General features: G+C 41.1%; 1 protein-coding gene across 2 annotated transcripts in view; it reads left to right on the forward strand.

The window, feature by feature from the left end:
• Nucleotides 1–17632, forward strand: part of COL28A1 (collagen type XXVIII alpha 1 chain) — a 184727-nt gene that overhangs the window by 146278 nt on the left and 20817 nt on the right. For both annotated transcript variants that reach the window (XM_073009112.1, XM_073009113.1), the window contains exons 28-32: nucleotides 1333–1401; nucleotides 2078–2158; nucleotides 2248–2283; nucleotides 13732–13768; nucleotides 15385–15933. In XM_073009112.1, coding sequence (XP_072865213.1) covers nucleotides 1333–1401; nucleotides 2078–2158; nucleotides 2248–2283; nucleotides 13732–13768; nucleotides 15385–15933 — 772 coding nt within the window. The remainder of the gene's footprint in view (nucleotides 1–1332; nucleotides 1402–2077; nucleotides 2159–2247; nucleotides 2284–13731; nucleotides 13769–15384; nucleotides 15934–17632) is intronic.

Here is a 17632-nt window from a genome sequence, read left to right on the forward strand (position 1 = left end):
GCAAACCTGTGTGGCCCCTTCCAGGAGTGCCTCATAAGTCCCATCATGACTCCTGGAGTAGTGGCTCTCAAGCTTTAGCAGGCTTATGGCAAAATGCATACTTTGCCTTTACCTTCACCTGTGATTCTCATTTAGTTGGTTTGAGGTTGGGCCTGGGAGATGCAATTTTTATCAAGCATGCCAATGATCTTGGTGGGGACCATCAGGATACTTTTGAAAAACACAGATCAATCCCCAGGAGCCCATGGTCCTTCAAGCCTTTGCCAGAGACTCATCACTAATAATTATCCAGTGTCAAATAAGGATTGAGTATAAGATCCAAGGAGCATCAGAACTATGACTTTCTATACTTGCTAGTGATTGTTTCTGTGTCATGCTCAACACCATGAAACCCCTTGGAACCTGTGTGGTTTTGGTGGGGCAAGAAATAATGTTAAAATGTGATGGAGAAAGCTGGAAACAAGTCCTGAATGTTGCTACAAATTATCAGAGATGAAACTAACAGTGTAAGGGGAATTACATAAACAGAAACTTGGCATTAATTGTGGATGGATGCTGTTATATACTCTTTTCCTCCGTTACCAAAATGAATTTTTTTTTTTTTTTTTGACATGGAGTTTCACTCTTGTTGCCCAGGCTAGAGTGCAGTGGTGCAGTCTCAGCTCACTACAACCTTTGCCTCCTGGTTTCAAGCAATTCTCCTGCCTCAGCCTCCTGTGTAGCTGAGACTGCAAGTGCACACCCACCATGCCCAGCTAATTTTTGTGTTTTCAGTAGAGACAGGATTTTGCCATGTTGGCTAGGCTGGTCTCAAACTCCTGACCTCAGGTGATCCACCCACCTCAGCCTCCCAAAGTGCTAGGATTACAGGCATGAGCCACTGCGCCCAACCAATAACTTGTGTTTTTTAACATACCATAAAACATGGAAAAATGTAAACAGATGCAACCCACCTTTACTACCATACCCAACCCACCTTTACTACCATGAAATAGCAGCTATCTGTTATGTGTGAACTGGCTGATGTGTTCATAGCTTGAAATTAGCCACAGTGAAAGTATTTACACCACAGAAACAGGCAAATGGCATAAATCAGAGCCTTCACTTCTATCCTAGTCTTAGTTGTTAAACACTTACTAGTAAATCATTGAGCCATACACATACACACATACGTGAATGTATTTATATACAAATGTTTATATATATATTTCCCCCCCAATATTTAGATAATACTATAATGCAGTTTTAAACTGTAAGTGTTTTTCTGACCTAAAGAATATCCAAGCTATCTTGGGAAATTAATAGAACATCTCTTTCTCATATTCTATGTAGGGGGAACAAGGACCACAAGGCTTTCCAGGCCCAAAGGGCACAATGGGCCGTGGCCTCCCAGGCCAGAAGGTAAGTGTCTCAGGATCTTAGAGAAATGCTTAGGCTTAGGATCTCAATAGCTTAACTTTAACTTTGGAAGAACTCTCATATATGTGTCACGCGTCCCCTTACAACTCTCAGAAGAAAAAAAATCCACTTGAAATTAAATCCTTGCGCATTGCTTTTTCTACCTATAAATAGTTTTACTTTATAAAATGTCCTTTTCTTTGAGAGGTTGAGGCAGGGGGATTGCTTGAGGCCAGGAGTTCAAGACAAGCTTAAGCAATATAGTGAGATCCCATCTCTATGTTTTAAAAAAAATCTCATTTTCTTTTTCTCAGAAGATAACTAATAAAAGATTTATTAGTTATCTTACAACATACCATGTAGGAGATACCAGATAACTCAGGAACTTGGTAAATTGTGTAATAGTTGTATGTCCTGAAAGGTGAACTGATTAGATGGTATTAGTATATCTCAAGGTCTCTTCACTCTGAGACCTCTGGTTCATCATGAATTAGATTATGGTATCTGATGGGATGTAAATAAGTTATCCTCAATTTTTTTTTCAAATACTGCATTTGTATAAACAAGAACTGAAGGTCTTCAAGAGATGCCAGTTGCAGATAAACCAAAGTATAGAGCTTTTCTTATCTGGCTTTTATATTCACATTCTGAACCTATCATTTTACCCTATTGTGTAAAGGGAGAGCATGGAGAACGGGGCGATGTGGGAAAGAAAGGTGATAAAGGAGAAATTGGAGAGCCTGGATCTCCAGGAAAACAGGCAAGAAGTAGTTTTTAATGTCTCACTGTGATTTTATACTCTAACTGGTTCCAACCTACATTGACTTTTACTCTTCTTCCACTAAGTAGGGTTTACAAGGACCCAAAGGAGACCTAGGACTTACAGTGAGTATCCATTCTAGAGGGTAATTGAAAATGCAAAATTTTTGCATTCATGCTTTAGCTTTATAATTATGAATTTTTGGATGCAGAATTCCAGTTTCTATTTAAATGAGAGCAACTACTACCAGCCCAGTGTTGACTTAGATGCATGAGGTAATTGAATCTGACTGTGAGGGGAGAAATAAAACTTTGTCCTGCCTTATGGTGGGTGTGTGTGACTACTCCACTCGGATCCTTGGTAGAAATGATCACACTGCTATTACTGGCCAAGAAGGAGGTGGCTGTTTCAAAAAAGCCAGATTACCAAATGACTTTAATTTATGTGGTTCATCTCATTTTAGAATGAGGACTCTTTTTTCCTGAACTAGTTCCTTTAGAAGTGCTCTGAGGAGAGCAGCAATCACAAAATTGGGATTACATTTTTGTATTGATTCAATTATTCAATAAGTATTTTTTTTTCGTTTTTATTTTTTTATTTTTATTTTTTTTATTTTTATTTTTTCCTATTTAGAAAACTTTATTGAATATCATACTTATATAACTCCCAATGCAATCCCTCCCCCCTCCCGCCTCCCCATGATAGGCCCCGGTGTGTGATGTTTTCCTGTTCTTCTCCCCACACCATTAAGAACAGAAAACGGACTCTTTAAAGTCTCATGAGTGGAAGGCAAAGTCTCATTCTTCCTTTCTGATTTGAAGGCAATCCATCTTCTGGGGTTGAGGAAAAACAGATACCTTTTCCTTTTTTCCTGTTGGACTTTTCCAGGGGTTGTGGTCTAGGGGGGCTGATTCAATGTACTGTACTAGGAACATCCAACTGTGAGGGAGTGACAGTTCAGGTGGTGAAGGCAAGAGCTGAGAGCTGGGCATGTGACCAACAGAACTGCACATGTGTTCTGTGGGCTGTCTGCCTTTTTCTCTTTGCTGTTCCCCACCATAAGTCAGACCCCCAAAGATGCCCATAGTAGATGAAGTAGCTACATATGTACAATTTCTCCCCAAAAATAGCAGGGAAGAGTGTATGTAAATGAGCAGAGGAACGTTTCCTATAGGTTTATACCTGCCCTACTGTCCCAACATGGGGAAAGGGACTGGTTTCCTTTCTCCATTCGTTTATTCATTCATTTCACCAACCTTTATTGGACATATCCCGTAAACCTTATTCTGAGTCAGGCTCCAAAACAGGCACTGGGGAAATAGTGGAGAGTGAGGCTACCTCTCCGAACTGAAGGAGCTCACAGCCTGGTGGAGAGAAAGACAACAAAGGATGTTCATCTACAGAGTGATAAATGCTATGATAAAAGAAGTGATCTGGGGGTCCAGAGCAGACAAAATGGTGTATGATGGTGTTTGAGGGCAGGATGGGCTTTATCTCTTGAGTGGCAGCTTTTCAACCAAGAGACAGAGACCTTAGAAGTAGGGACATCATTCTGCTGACTTTGGCTTTCTAGATTCTGGAAGAAGAGACTAGCAAGACAAGAAGAGTGAAGGAAAAGAGAATTTGCATTAAGTGAGAATTTAGTGTGTGACAGGCTCTGTGTTAGGCTCCTCTACATCAGTACATGTTAGGCTCCTTACCTAGTACTGCAGGGTGTTTTAGAGGCCCCTGCTCTGGAACCCTGGTCCTTTTCCAGCTGCACTCCTTCCTCCAGGTGAGAAGTCCTTGGGGCCAAAGCGCATGCACGTATGTCCCTCTGTGCCACACACCGGAGGCATGGAATTCCAGAATTCTTGGTTCAAATGGCCACAGGTTTGGAGAGCTGAAGCACTGGCTTGGATGCACAGGTCCAGCCAAGAGGTGGCCAAACAGCAGGTGGTTTCAGGGGATTTGGACAGAGCTTGGAAATGAGCACTGGTTCACAGCATGAATGCTGGCCAAACCCCCATGCAGTGTAGGACTAGTGGGTTGTGGTACAAGAAGACGGTAACAGGCTGGTGGCAATAACCTTCTCTTACCTAAGATCCCACCTTTAATCTGCATGACAGCTCCATGGGGTAGATAGTATCTCTACATCAAATGGAGACACACAAGTTGGTTGAACATTACACCCAAAGTCATCTAGCTGGCACGTAGCAGAGCCCTTATAGCTAGAGGTAGCCTGTCTGATACCAAATTCAGGCTACTCCCCTATGAAAGCTGTTCTCCAAAGGCCTCTTTCCTCTCTCTCTCCCTCTCATCCTTTCTGTGATCAAATGTATCCCCCAATAGCTATCAATTGTGCAGATCCATTTTAGACTAACAAACTCCTCTTTTAAGAGGCAAATGCCATTGATGGCATTAAATGTTTTAATACATCCCATAAAATTATTTAAAAAGACTCTGTTTCTCCACCTGTCACTTTGGTGTTAGCATTTCCCAGTGTCTGGCCTCAGTCTTCCCTGTCTTCAAACTCTCAGGGAATGCAGCCACTGAAGGCAGGGGACATACAGTTTGAAAAGGCTAATTCAATAGCACAGTGATGGCATATCGTGAATGAAAAAATAGTGTTTTTATTTTTTTTTCTTTTTTTTTAAATTTATTATTATTATACTTTAAGTTCTAGGGTACATGTGCATAACGTGCAGGTTTGTTACATATGTATACTTGTGCCATGTTGGTGTGCTGCACCCATCAACTCGTCATTTACATCAGGTATAACTCCCAACGCAATCCCTCCCCGCTCCCCCATCCCCATGATAGGCCCCGGTGTGTGATGTTCCCCTTCCCGAGTCCAGGTGATCTCATTGTTCAGTTCCCACCTATGAGTGAGAACATGCGGTGTTTGGTTTTCTGTTCTTGTGATAGTTTGCTAAGAATGATGGTTTCCAGTTGCATCCATGTCCCTACAAAGGACACAAACTCATCCTTTTTTATGGCTGCATAGTATTCCATGGTGTATATGTGCCACATTTTCTTAATCCAATCTGTCACTGATGGACATTTGGGTTGATTCCAAGTCTTTGCTATTGTGAATAGTGCTGCAATAAACATACGTGTGCATGTGTCTTTATAGCAGCATAATTTATAATCCTTTGGGTATATACCCAGTAATGGGATGGCTGGGTCATATGGTACATCTAGTTCTAGATCCTTGAGGAATCGCCATACTGTTTTCCATAATGGTTGAACTAGTTTACAATCCCACCAACAGTGTAAAAGTGTTCCTATTTCTCCACATCCTCTCCAGCACCTGTTGTTTCCTGACTTTTTAATGATCACCATTCTAACTGGTGTGAGATGGTATCTCATTGTGGTTTTGATTTGCATTTCTCTGATGGCCAGTGATGATGAGCATTTTTTCATGTGTCTGTTGGCTGTATGAATGTCTTTTTCGAGAAATGTCTGTTCATATCCTTTGCCCACTTTTTGATGGGTTTGTTTGTTTTTTTCTTGTAAATTTGTTTGAGTTCTTTGTAGGTTCTAGATATTAGCCCTTTGTCAGATGAGTAGATTGCAAAAATGTTCTCCCATGCTGTAGGTTGCCTGTTCACTCTGATGGTAGTTTCTTTTGCTGTGCAGAAACTCTTTAGTTTAATGAGATCCCATTTGTCAATTTTGGCTTTTGCTGCTGTTGCTTTTGGTGTTTTAGACATGAAGTCTTTGCCCATGCCTATGTCCTGAATGGTACTACCTAGGTTTTCCTCTAGGATTTTTATGGTATTAGGTCTAACATTTAAGTCTCTAATCCATCTTGAATTAATTTTCGTATAAGGAGTAAGGAAAGGATCCAGTTTCAGCTTTCTACTTATGGCTAGCCAATTTTCCCAGCACCATTTATTAAATAGGGAATCCTTTCCCCATTTCTTGTTTCTCTCAGGTTTGTCAAAGATCAGATGGCTGTAGATGTGTGGTATTATTTCTGAGGACTCTGTTCTGTTCCATTGGTCTATATCTCTGTTTTGGTACCAGTACCATGCTGTTTTGGTTGCTGTAGCCTTGTAGTATAGTTTGAAGTCAGGTAGCGTGATGCCTCCAGCTTTGTTCTTTTGACTTAGGATTGTCTTGGAGATGCGGGCTCTTTTTTGGTTCCATATGAACTTTAAAGCAGTTTTTTCCAATTCTGTGAAGAAGCTCATTGGTAGCTTGATGGGGATGGCATTGAATGTATAAATTACCTTGGGCAGTATGGCCATTTTCACGATATTGATTCTTCCTATCCATGAGCATGGTATGTTCTTCCATTTGTTTGTGTCCTCTTTGATTTCACTGAGCAGTGGTTTGTAGTTCTCCTTGAAGAGGTCCTTTACATCCCTTGTAAGTTGGATTCCTAGGTATTTTATTCTCTTTGAAGCAATTGTGAATGGAAGTTCATTCATGATTTGGCTCTCTGTTTGTCTGTTACTGGTGTATAAGAATGCTTGTGATTTTTGCACATTAATTTTGTATCCTGAGACTTTGCTGAAGTTGCTTATCATCTTAAAGAGATTTTGGGCTGAGACAATGGGGTTTTCTAAATATACAATCATGTCATCTGCAAACAGGTACAGTTTGACTTCTTCTTTTCCTAACTGAATCCCCTTGATTTCTTTCTCTTGCCTGATTGCCCTAGCCAGAACTTCCAACACTATGTTGAATAGGAGTGGTGAGAGAGGGCATCCCTGTCTTGTGCCAGTTTTCAAAGGGAATTTTTCCAGTTTTTGCCCATTCAGTATGATATTGGCTGTGGGTTTGTCATAAATAGCTCTTATGATTTTGAGGTACGTTCCATCAATACCGAATTTATTGAGCGTTTTTAGCATGAAGGGCTGTTGAATTTTGTCAAAAGCCTTTTCTGCATCTATTGAGATAATGATGTGGTTCTTGTCTTTGGTTCTGTTTATATGCTGGATTATGTTTATTGATTTGCGAATGTTGAACCAGCCTTGCATCCCAGGGATGAAGCCCACTTGATCATGGTGGATAAGCTTTTTGATGTGTTGCTGAATCCGGTTTGCCAGTATTTTATTGAGGATTTTTGCATCGATGTTCATCAGGGATATTGGTCTAAAATTCTCTTTTTTTGTTGTGTCTCTGCCAGGCTTTGGTATCAGGATGATGTTGGCCTCATAAAATGAGTTAGGGAGGATTCCCTCTTTTTCTATTGATTGGAATAGTTTCAGAAGGAATGGTACCAACTCCTCCTTGTACCTCTGGTAGAATTCAGCTGTGAATCCATCTGGTCCTGGACTTTTTTTGGTTGGTAGGCTATTAATTATTGCCTCAATTTCAGAGCCTGCTATTGGTCTATTCAGGGATTCAACTTCTTCCTGGTTTAGTCTTGGAAGAGTGTAAGTGTCCAGGAAATTATCCATTTCTTCTAGATTTTCCAGTTTATTTGCGTAGAGGTGTTTATAGTATTCTCTGATGGTAGTTTGTATTTCTGTGGGGTCGGTGGTGATATCCCCTTTATCATTTTTAATTGCGTCGATTTGATTCTTCTCTCTTTTCTTCTTTATTAGTCTTGCTAGTGGTCTGTCAATTTTGTTGATCTTTTCAAAAAACCAACTCCTGGATTCATTGATTTTTTGGAGGGTTTTTTGTGTCTCTATCTCCTTCAGTTCTGCTCTGATCTTAGTTATTTCTTGCCTTCTGCTAGCTTTCGAATGTGTTTGCTCTTGCTTCTCTAGTTCTTTTAATTGCGATGTTAGAGTGTCAATTTTAGATCTTTCCTGCTTTCTCTTGTGGGCATTTAGTGCTATAAATTTCCCTCTACACACTGCTTTAAATGTGTCCCAGAGATTCTGGTATGTTGTATCTTTGTTCTCATTGGTTTCAAAGAACATCTTTATTTCTGCCTTCATTTCGTTATGTACCCAGTAGTCATTCAGGAGCAGGTTGTTCAGTTTCCATGTAGTTGAGCAGTTTTGATTGAGTTTCTTAGTCCTGAGTTCTAGTTTGATTGCACTGTGGTCTGAGAGACAGTTTGTTATAATTTCTGTTCTTGTACATTTGCTGAAGAGTGCTTTACTTCCAATTACATGGTCAATTTTGGAGTAAGTACGATGTGGTGCTGAGAAGAATGTATATTCTGTTGATTTGGGGTGGAGAGTTCTATAGATGTCTATTAGGTCTGCTTGCTGTAGAGATGAGTTCAATTCCTGGATATCCTTGTTAACTTTCTGTCTCATTGATCTGTCTAATGTTGACAGTGGAGTGTTGAAGTCTCCCATGATTATTGTATGGGAGTCTAAGTCTCTTTGTAAGTCTCTAAGGACTTGCTTTATGAATCTGGGTGCTCCTGTATTGGGTGCATATATATTTAGGATAGTTAGCTCTTCCTGTTGAATTGATCCCTTTACCATTATGTAATGGCCTTCTTTGTCTCTTTTGATCTTTGATGGTTTAAAGTCTGTTTTATCAGAGACTAGTATTGCAACCCCTGCTTTTTTTTGTTCTCCATTTGCTTGGTAAATCTTCCTCCATCCCTTTATTTTGAGCCTATGTATGTCTCTGCGTGTGAGATGGGTCTCCTGAATACAGCAGACTGATGGGTCTTGACTCTTTATCCAGTTTGCCAGTCTGTGTCTTTTAATTGGAGCATTTAGTCCATTTACATTTAAGGTTAAGATTGTTATGTGTGAACTTGATCCTGCCATTATGATATTAACTGGTTATTTTGCTCGTTAGTTGATGCAGTTTCTTCCTAGCCTTGATGGTCTTTACATTTTGGCATGTTTTTGCAATGGCTGGTACCGGTTGTTCCTTTCCATGTTTAGTGCTTCCTTCAGGGTCTCTTGTAAGGCAGGCCTAGTGGTGACAAAATCTCTAAGCATTTGCTTATCTGTAAAGGATTTTATTTCTCCTTCACTTATGAAACTTAGTTTGGCTAGATATAAAATTCTGGGTTTAAAATTCTTTTCTTTAAGAACGTTGAATATTGGCCCCCACTCTCTTCTGGCTTGAAGAGTTTCTGCTGAGAGATCTGCTGTTAGTCTGATGGGCTTCCCTTTGTGGGTAACCCGACCTTTCTCTCTGGCTGCCCTTAAGATTTTTTCCTTCATTTCAACTTTGGTGAATCTGGCAATTATGTGTCTTGGAGTTGCTCTTCTCGAGGAGTATCTTTGTGGCGTTCTCTGTATTTCCTGGATTTGAATGTTGGCCTGCCCTACTAGGTTGGGGAAGTTCTCCTGGATGATATCCTGAAGAGTGTTTTCCAACTTGGTTCCATTTTCCCCCTCACTTTCAGGCACCCCAATCAGACGTAGATTTGGTTTTTTTACATAATCCCATACTTCTTGCAGGCTTTGTTCATTTCTTTTTCTTCTTTTTTCTTTTGGTTTCTCTTCTCGCTTCATTTCATTCATTTGATCCTCAATCCCTGACATTCTTTCTTCCAGTTGATCGAGTCGGTTACTGAAGCTTGTGCATTTGTCACGTATTCCTCGTGTCATGGTTTTCATCTCTTTCATTTCATTTATGACCTTCTCTGCATTAATTACTCTAGCCATCAATTCTTCCACTTTTTTTTCAAGATTTTTAGTTTCTTTGCGCTGGGTACGTAATTCCTCCTTTAGCTCTGAGAAATTTGATGGACTGAAGCCTTCTTCTCTCATCTCGTCGAAGTCATTCTCCATCCAGCTTTGATCCGTTGCTGGCGATGACCTGCGCTCCTTTGCCGGGGGAGATGCGCTCTTATTTTTTGAATTTACAGCTTTTCTGCCCTGCTTTTTCCCCATCTTTGTGGTTTTATCTGCCTCTGGTCTTTGATGATGGTGATGTACTGATGGGGTTTTGGTGTAGGTGTCCTTCCTGTTTGATAGTTTTCCTTCTAACAGTCAGGACCCTCAGCTGTAGGTCTGTTGGAGATTGCTTGAGGTCCACTCCAGACCCTGTTTGCCTGGGTATCAGCAGCAGAGGCTGCAGAAGATAGAATATTTCTGAACAGCGAGTGTACCTGTCTGATTCTTGCTTTGGAAGCTTCCTCTCAGGGGTGTACTCCACCCTGTGAGGTGTGGGGTGTCAGACTGCCCCTAGTGGGGGATGTCTCCCAGTTAGGCTACTCAGGGGTCAGGGACCCACTTGAGCAGGGAGTCTGTCCCTTCTCAGATCTCAACCTCCGTGTTGGGAGATCCACTGCTCTCTTCAAAGCTGTCAGACAGAGTCGTTTGCGTCTGCAGAGCTTTCTGCTGCGTTTGTTATTGTTTACTGTGCCCTGTCCCCAGAGGTGGAGTCTACAGAGACCGGCAGGTTTCCTTGAGCTGCTGTGAGCTCCACCCAGTTCGAGCTTCCCAGCAGCTTTGTTTACCTACTTAAGCCTCAGCAATGGCGGGCGCCCCTCCCCCAGCCTCGCTGCTGCCTTGCCGGTAGATCACAGACTGCTGTGCTAGCAATGAGGGAGGCTCTGTGGGTGTGGGACCCTCCCGTCCAGGTGTGGGATATGATCTCCTGGTGTGCCTGTTTGCTTAAAGCGCAGTATTGGGGTGGGAGTTACCCGATTTTCCAGGTGTTGTGTGTCTCAGTTCCCCTGGCTAGGAAAAGGGATTCCCTTCCCCCTTGTGCTTCCCAGGTGAGGCAATGCCTCGCCCTGCTTCAGCTCTCGCTGGTCGGGCTGCAGCAGCTGACCAGCACTGATCGTCTGGCACTCCCCAGTGAGATGAACCCAGTACCTCAGTTGAAAATGCAGAAATCACCGGTCTTCTGTGTCGCTCGCGCTGGGAGTTGGAGACTGGAGCTGTTCCTATTCGGCCATCTTGCTCCGCCCCCAGTGTTTTTATTTTAAACAGTAAGAATATATTTATCGAATGTGGGGAAGGGGAAACACACTGGTTTTAAAAAGGCCGAGAAGCCCTGCTCCAGGCAATCTTAGTTTTAGTCCCTGTTTGAACAGCCAAGTGTATACTGGCATTTCTTAAATCTACCCCCTGCTTGGACAATTCTCCTGAGCACCAGATCTTACATCCTAGGCTGCCCGTGGGCATATCTAGTTGGATGTTTTATAGACGCATGAGACTTAGCCAGACTCAAGCTGGGCTCCATCATCTTCATGAGCTCCCAACCTGCCCCCATCCCACTCCTGCCTCTCTCAGAGTATGGCCCCACCATCATTTGCCTCCTCTTAGACTCCTTCTTTCCCTCATCCTTTCTTGCAGTTACTCACCAAGCCCCTCATTCTTCCCCTGGAATGTCCCTCCAGGCCTATCCTCCTCATCCATTACTACTACCACAGCCTTCCGATGTCATATTTTTTTTTTTTGCCTGAATCATTTAGGAACCTGAAACCCCTCCACTGGCTGCTATGATCATATCTCTTAAATAAAAGTTCCACCAGAGCTCTTCTCTGCCTAGGGATCATGTGAGTCCCACTGCCCAGGATAAAGTTCATACTCTTCAACATGACACAAAGGTCCTCAAGAGTCCATCTGTCTCCAACATTTCTTGTCATTGTTTCTGCTGTGTGCCCTGATTCATAAGTTTACTCGAGTACTGTAATGCAGTATGCTCTGAGAGAAGGCCGACCCCCTTGCCTGAATGGTCCCCTTCCCTGTCCCAACCTGGTCAGAGTCTGCCTCCCTGGACCACAGTCCCATTCCCATTCTCCTGCCCCAGGAATTCCCAGCAGATCGAGATGGTTCCTCGGCTGTCCATAGCACTTATGAAAGCCTTCGTCTGTCTACTTCTTCCTAGATTGTGAATCCTTTGAGGGGTATAAATATGATGCCTTCATCATTGGCACCAAGTAGCCAAGGTAGTTATTCAGTGATTTTAGGGGAAGGAATGAACTCTTCCAGTCACTTAAATGCAAAGAACATGAAGAAAACATTTATATATATGGTGACTTCAAGTATTTTAAACCTGATTATGCCACAAAATATGTTGCAAAATTAAAATCCAACCTTGATACATGCATTGCTCTTATAAGTGAATAAAAAGCAAATATTCCCATAGAAAAAGGTAGGACAAAGAACATACACAGGTATGCACAAGAGAAAACAACTTGGAAACATGCATATGAAATGAAATGTAGCCTCACGAATATTTTAATTAATGTAATTTAAAACAATGATTTTGATCTACCAATTGACAAAGATGATATAATAACAGCCGGTATTGTGTGGCTAAAATAAAACAGATTTTCTTATCTACTGCTGTTGGAGGTGTCAGTTACTACAAGTTTTCTAAAGTACAGTATGAGAGTGTGTATCACAGAACCTTTAAGTGGCCGTACATTCAATTTCAGTAATCAAGTTTTTCAGAATCCTTAATAATGTGGAAAATGAATTATAATATAGTATTGTGACAAATTATAACCATAAAACTTGATGTATAGTATTTTCTCCATTTATAAGAAATTAAGCATAAATATATAAATACATACATTTCCCCTTTCTAGATATTTTTAATATAAAAATATAAATACGTACATTTTACCTTTCTATACATGTTCATGTTTCAGATTTTTTAAAATGTCTTTTTAAGTGTGGGAAAGCATGACAAAGCCTAGAAAAAAAGATGACTGTTGACTCTCATTTTGTGGAATTGCATTATATAACTCAACATTGTGGTAGATGTTCTTTTTAAATAGCCACTTGGAATCATTAGCTTTTACGTACAGTTTTAAAAGTTAAATTAAAATATTACAAATATTCCCCATATATTCTACTTTTAAGCCATGTTACAGGCTACATCACCTCCACCTTGATTCTGTCATTATAGATTTGTTCTTAAAAGTTTTACTTTTGCACCTGTTAAAATTTATTTTCTTAGATTGGGTCCACTGGTCCTCCTGTTGAGATCTAGGCTTCTGTTAATCATCTCTTTTAGCTTCAAGTGTTGGACAAATGTGGAATCCTGCCTTCTCTACTCTCATCGTACTTACTTATAAACATGCTGCACAGGGAAGAGCGTTGGCAGCTTTATTTCTAGTACACAGCTCATTTCAGGCCCTTCTGATGGAGCTCATGGGCAGCAGGACAAGGAAAGGGCATTCAGGAACATGGGGAAATGTCACAGAAGAGCCAAAGCAAGAGTGTTAAGAAGCTGAAGAGAGGACTTAAAAAATCAGGAACTAGCACAAAAAAAGAAGAGAAAACACAGCACAGAATGAATTCTCTGCAGGCATTGGGGCTTGTCTTGGTTGCTCAGCACATGTGGTTTAAATTGTGTAACTGAATGTATATATAGCGCCACACTGTAGGTATGTTAAAGTTGCCAGACCCTGTGTTGATGTGTGCATTAACATTGATTAATCCATACCATAGCCTTGAGACACAGATACTGTTAGGGCACCAAATGCCTGAGGTCACATAGCTGATAAATGCTGCAGTTGCAATTTGAATTCCAAAAGTCTCAGCTATTAAGTTTCACAGCTCAAATGCGTTTTAGTTATGGTATATTATAGTCAACTTTTGACTTCTGTGTTATTTATTTTATTTTCTGCATTGAAAGAATTAAATCAAATGGTCAATGCTGATTGTAATAAGATATCTTTTATAGCTATAGGAAAAATATTATAGTCATTCATATAGTGATACATTTTTCTTTTTATCCCCTAGAAAGAAGAAATTATCAAACTTATTACAGAAATATGTGGTAAGATTTGACTCTCAAGAAAAAAACATCACTTTAAAGTATCAGCCCCACTATGTACTGGGTTGGTGAGAGAATGTGTTTGTCCAGATGTATATTATATAGCTAGTGGGAAAATGTAAAGCTCATTTGAAGTCAATGGATACTGAAAGGAAGCAGTAAGAGAGACTGTGGAAATCCTGATGTAAGAAAATAAAATCATCTTCCCAGACTGGTTAAGGCATGTGAGGGTGCCAGCCTAGAGTATGTAGGCAGCCGGGCCTTTTGTTAGCACAGTACTCGTTTGTATTCTGTGACATTTACCTGAGCTGAGAAGAAAAACTCAACAAAGGAAATATGACTACAAGAGCCAAACTGGTATCTGAGTCCAGCCTAGCTGGTGATTAGAATGTCTGTGTTTTTCCTGAAGCCATGAATTCTTTCGAGTAGAGTTTTGAGTTGTACTCAGTCCCAAAGGTGGGAGGACAGAGTCATGTGTTCACCTTGCTTCACAACTACTAAATCCTTCCATGGTTGAATGGTAAACTTAGAGTTACCAGAAAGAGGAAGTAAAGAAAAGAAATTAGCCAAAAGACAAGAGACTAATGGAATAATGATGGGAGAATCTTCTGGGTTTAAAGTAGTCAGAGGCAGGCATATTGTTGTCCTTCTATACAGAGAATTCCAGAACCAGCTTATTTCCTAGAAGACTGCTGGGCCTAAGAATCAGCCTGGGAGTCTCTCTAGTGAGAGAGCAATGTAGACATGGCTTCTGGGTTCTAGAAGCCCTATAAAAATAGTACATAATTTCCTGATGGTTTTCTGCAGTAGGCTTATTGAATAACACAAAGATATGAATAAAGAAACAGAACCCTGATAAATTTCCTGGTGACTCTGGCAACTGCTTTACATGGTTGTTATCAACTTAAATAGAAGGTTTTTTTAACTGACTAGTGTTCTCGGGGATTACTCCCCTCAAAAGCTTTCATAGCATGGATGTACTGCTGGCCTCCTTGGTAACGTGTAAGCTGCCATAGTTGTCATTGTGGGTGACTGGAGACATAAACTAGAGTAGTTAGGGATAGCTGTTCCTGTGTACATTTAAGATCCTAATCCTTCCACCACAATGACAATTTTTCATCACATTACTTCATCCACTGGCCAGCCTGGTGAGCAAATTTCAATTTTCATATATGGCTATGGTTGAAGACTGAAATATCAGTTTTCAGATTCAGATTAAATACAATGGTGGGATGATAAACAGCAAATGTTGGATGGTGGTTACCTCTCTGGGAGAGGAAGAGGAATGTTATTGGGATGGCATCCACAGGGCATGCTAACTCTTTTAAAAATATTTTATTTTAAAATCCAAGAAACAAGCACATAAGTATTTATTATTATCCACTACAGTGTTTTTCCCCACACATATATTATATTATATTATATTATATATTATGTATATTTTAAAAGAGTCAAGTATAGAAACCAGAAGGGAGAGAGCTGTCAGGTATTTTTACAATCACAGAAAAGGAAGAGAATAATTCAGGTCTCAGGTTCATCATTGCCTTTTTCTCCCCTCCCCTCAACAATCTGATGTCAATCATTCCCACAATGTTTCTATCTCGACATTCATCTTTTAGGTTGTGGGCCCAAATGCAAAGAGACTCCGCTAGAGCTGGTGTTTGTGATTGACAGCTCAGAAAGCGTGGGGCCAGAGAACTTCCAGATCATCAAAAATTTTGTGAAGACTATGGCTGACCGGGTTGCTCTGGACCTTGCCACGGCCCGCATAGGCATTATCAACTATAGCCATAAGGTGGAGAAGGTGGCTAATTTGAAGCAGTTCTCCAGCAAGGATGACTTCAAGTTGGCTGTGGACAACATGCAGTATCTTGGGGAAGGCACATACACAGCCACTGCTCTCCAAGCAGCCAACGACATGTTCGAAGATGCAAGGCCAGGTGTAAAAAAAGTGGCCTTGGTCATCACTGATGGGCAGACAGATTCTCGTGATAAAGAGAAACTGACAGAGGTGGTGAAGAATGCCAGTGACACCAATGTGGAGATATTTGTGATAGGGGTGGTGAAGAAAAATGATCCCAACTTTGAAATATTCCACAAAGAAATGAATCTAATTGCTACTGACCCAGAGCATGTTTACCAGTTTGATGATTTCTTTACCCTGCAAGGTAAGGAAGGCTGTCTGGCCCAGGGGAAAGGCATTTACATTGTTTCTCCAAGTACCATATCACTGGTTTGTCCTGACCAAATAGAAAAATCTGGAGGCTAATAAGGCTTATGTCAACATTAAATGGTAACACATAAACTCCAGAAGATCAAAAATACTTAGTGTCATTCAGTTTGGAGGGTACAATCCCTTGTCTTTAATCAGGGTTAATAAATGCTGAGTTGGCTTTGGAGTTAACTAGAGTCCATGGTCAACAGACAGGAATGGAGAGAAAGAATAGGACTTGGGGATATTGCTAACATTGGTTAATGTTCAGAAAGTTACCTAACTAAAATAAGGGATTGAGCAAGCCAACAGCAAGGCAGAAAACAGTCAGGAAATCAAAATGAATTAAGAAGTACATGCTGAATGAAAAAAAAGTTATGATCATCTAAAGAGATGAGAAATGCAAGTAACTGGGATGAATTAGAAGACATGTTCTAGTCTCTGTTTTTATGAAATGATGAGTAATGATGAGTAAACAGGTTGATATCAGGAATTTATCTCAAAGAACAACCTTTTAAAATTCATTGTGCCAGGCGCGGTGGCTCAAGCCTGTAATCCCAGCACTTTGGGAGGCCGAGACGGGCGGATCACGAGGTCAGGAGATCGAGACCATCCTGGTTCACACGGTGAAACCCCGTCTCTACTAAAAAATACAAAAAACCAGCCGGGCGAGGTGGCGGGCGCCTGTAGTCCCAGCTACTCGGGAGGCTGAGGCCGGAGAATGGCGTGAACCCGGGAGGCGGAGCTTGCAGTGAGCTGAGATCCGGCCACTGCACTCCAGCCTGGGCGACAGAGCTACACTCCGCCTCAAAAAAAAAAAAAAAAAAAAAAAAAAAAAAAAAATTCATTGTACAGTGCCGGGCACAGTGGATCACGAGGTCAGGAGTTAGAGAACAGCCTGGCCAGCGTGGTGAAACCTTGTCTCTACTAAAAATCCAAAAATTAGCTGGGCATGGTGGCATGTGCCTGTAGTCCCAGCTACTCAGGCAGCTGAGACAGGAGAATTGCTTGAACCCAGGAGGCAGAAGTTGCAGTGAGCCGAGATTGCGCCACTGAACTCCAGCCTGAGTGACAGGCGAGACTGTCTCAAAAAATAAATAAATAAAAAATAAAATGTATTGTACAGTCAATGCTAATCTGATGGGCTTCTCTATGCTAAGTTTATCCTTTCACATTAACTGATATTTACTAATGAGCCATCCTAGGACATTGATCTAATTTAATCTATGATTAAGTCATGGTCAGTATGACTTTATAATAAAATGTATACCAATTCTTTGGAAACTGATGATTCACTCTGGCAGGCCTGCACCTGGCAAGTTTGTGAAGTAAGAGAAAGGCTTCAGTTTGGCTTCATCCTTCTTCCTTTACCTACCTGGGAGTGGGGTCTGATGTGGCTGGGCACCGCCCATCAGTGTCTCATGCCTTGCCTACTCCGTGTACCAGCACACTGGCCTTAAGGAGAGCATACCATTCTCAGAAACTTTCCATTTGTTATTTCTCACCTTCTCCAGAGCTTTCTAACCCGGGGTTCTACTTCCTCAATACCCTGCTGGCTGACTGGTGGGTTTGTTTATCTGGTATATTCAATCTCACTGGGCTATGAATGTGTTAGAATAGCCAGAGACATTTCAGAGCCAACTTATATTTAATCC

This window comes from Chlorocebus sabaeus, chromosome 21, assembly GCF_047675955.1.
Source record: "Chlorocebus sabaeus isolate Y175 chromosome 21, mChlSab1.0.hap1, whole genome shotgun sequence".
Taxonomy (NCBI): domain Eukaryota; kingdom Metazoa; phylum Chordata; class Mammalia; order Primates; family Cercopithecidae; genus Chlorocebus; species Chlorocebus sabaeus.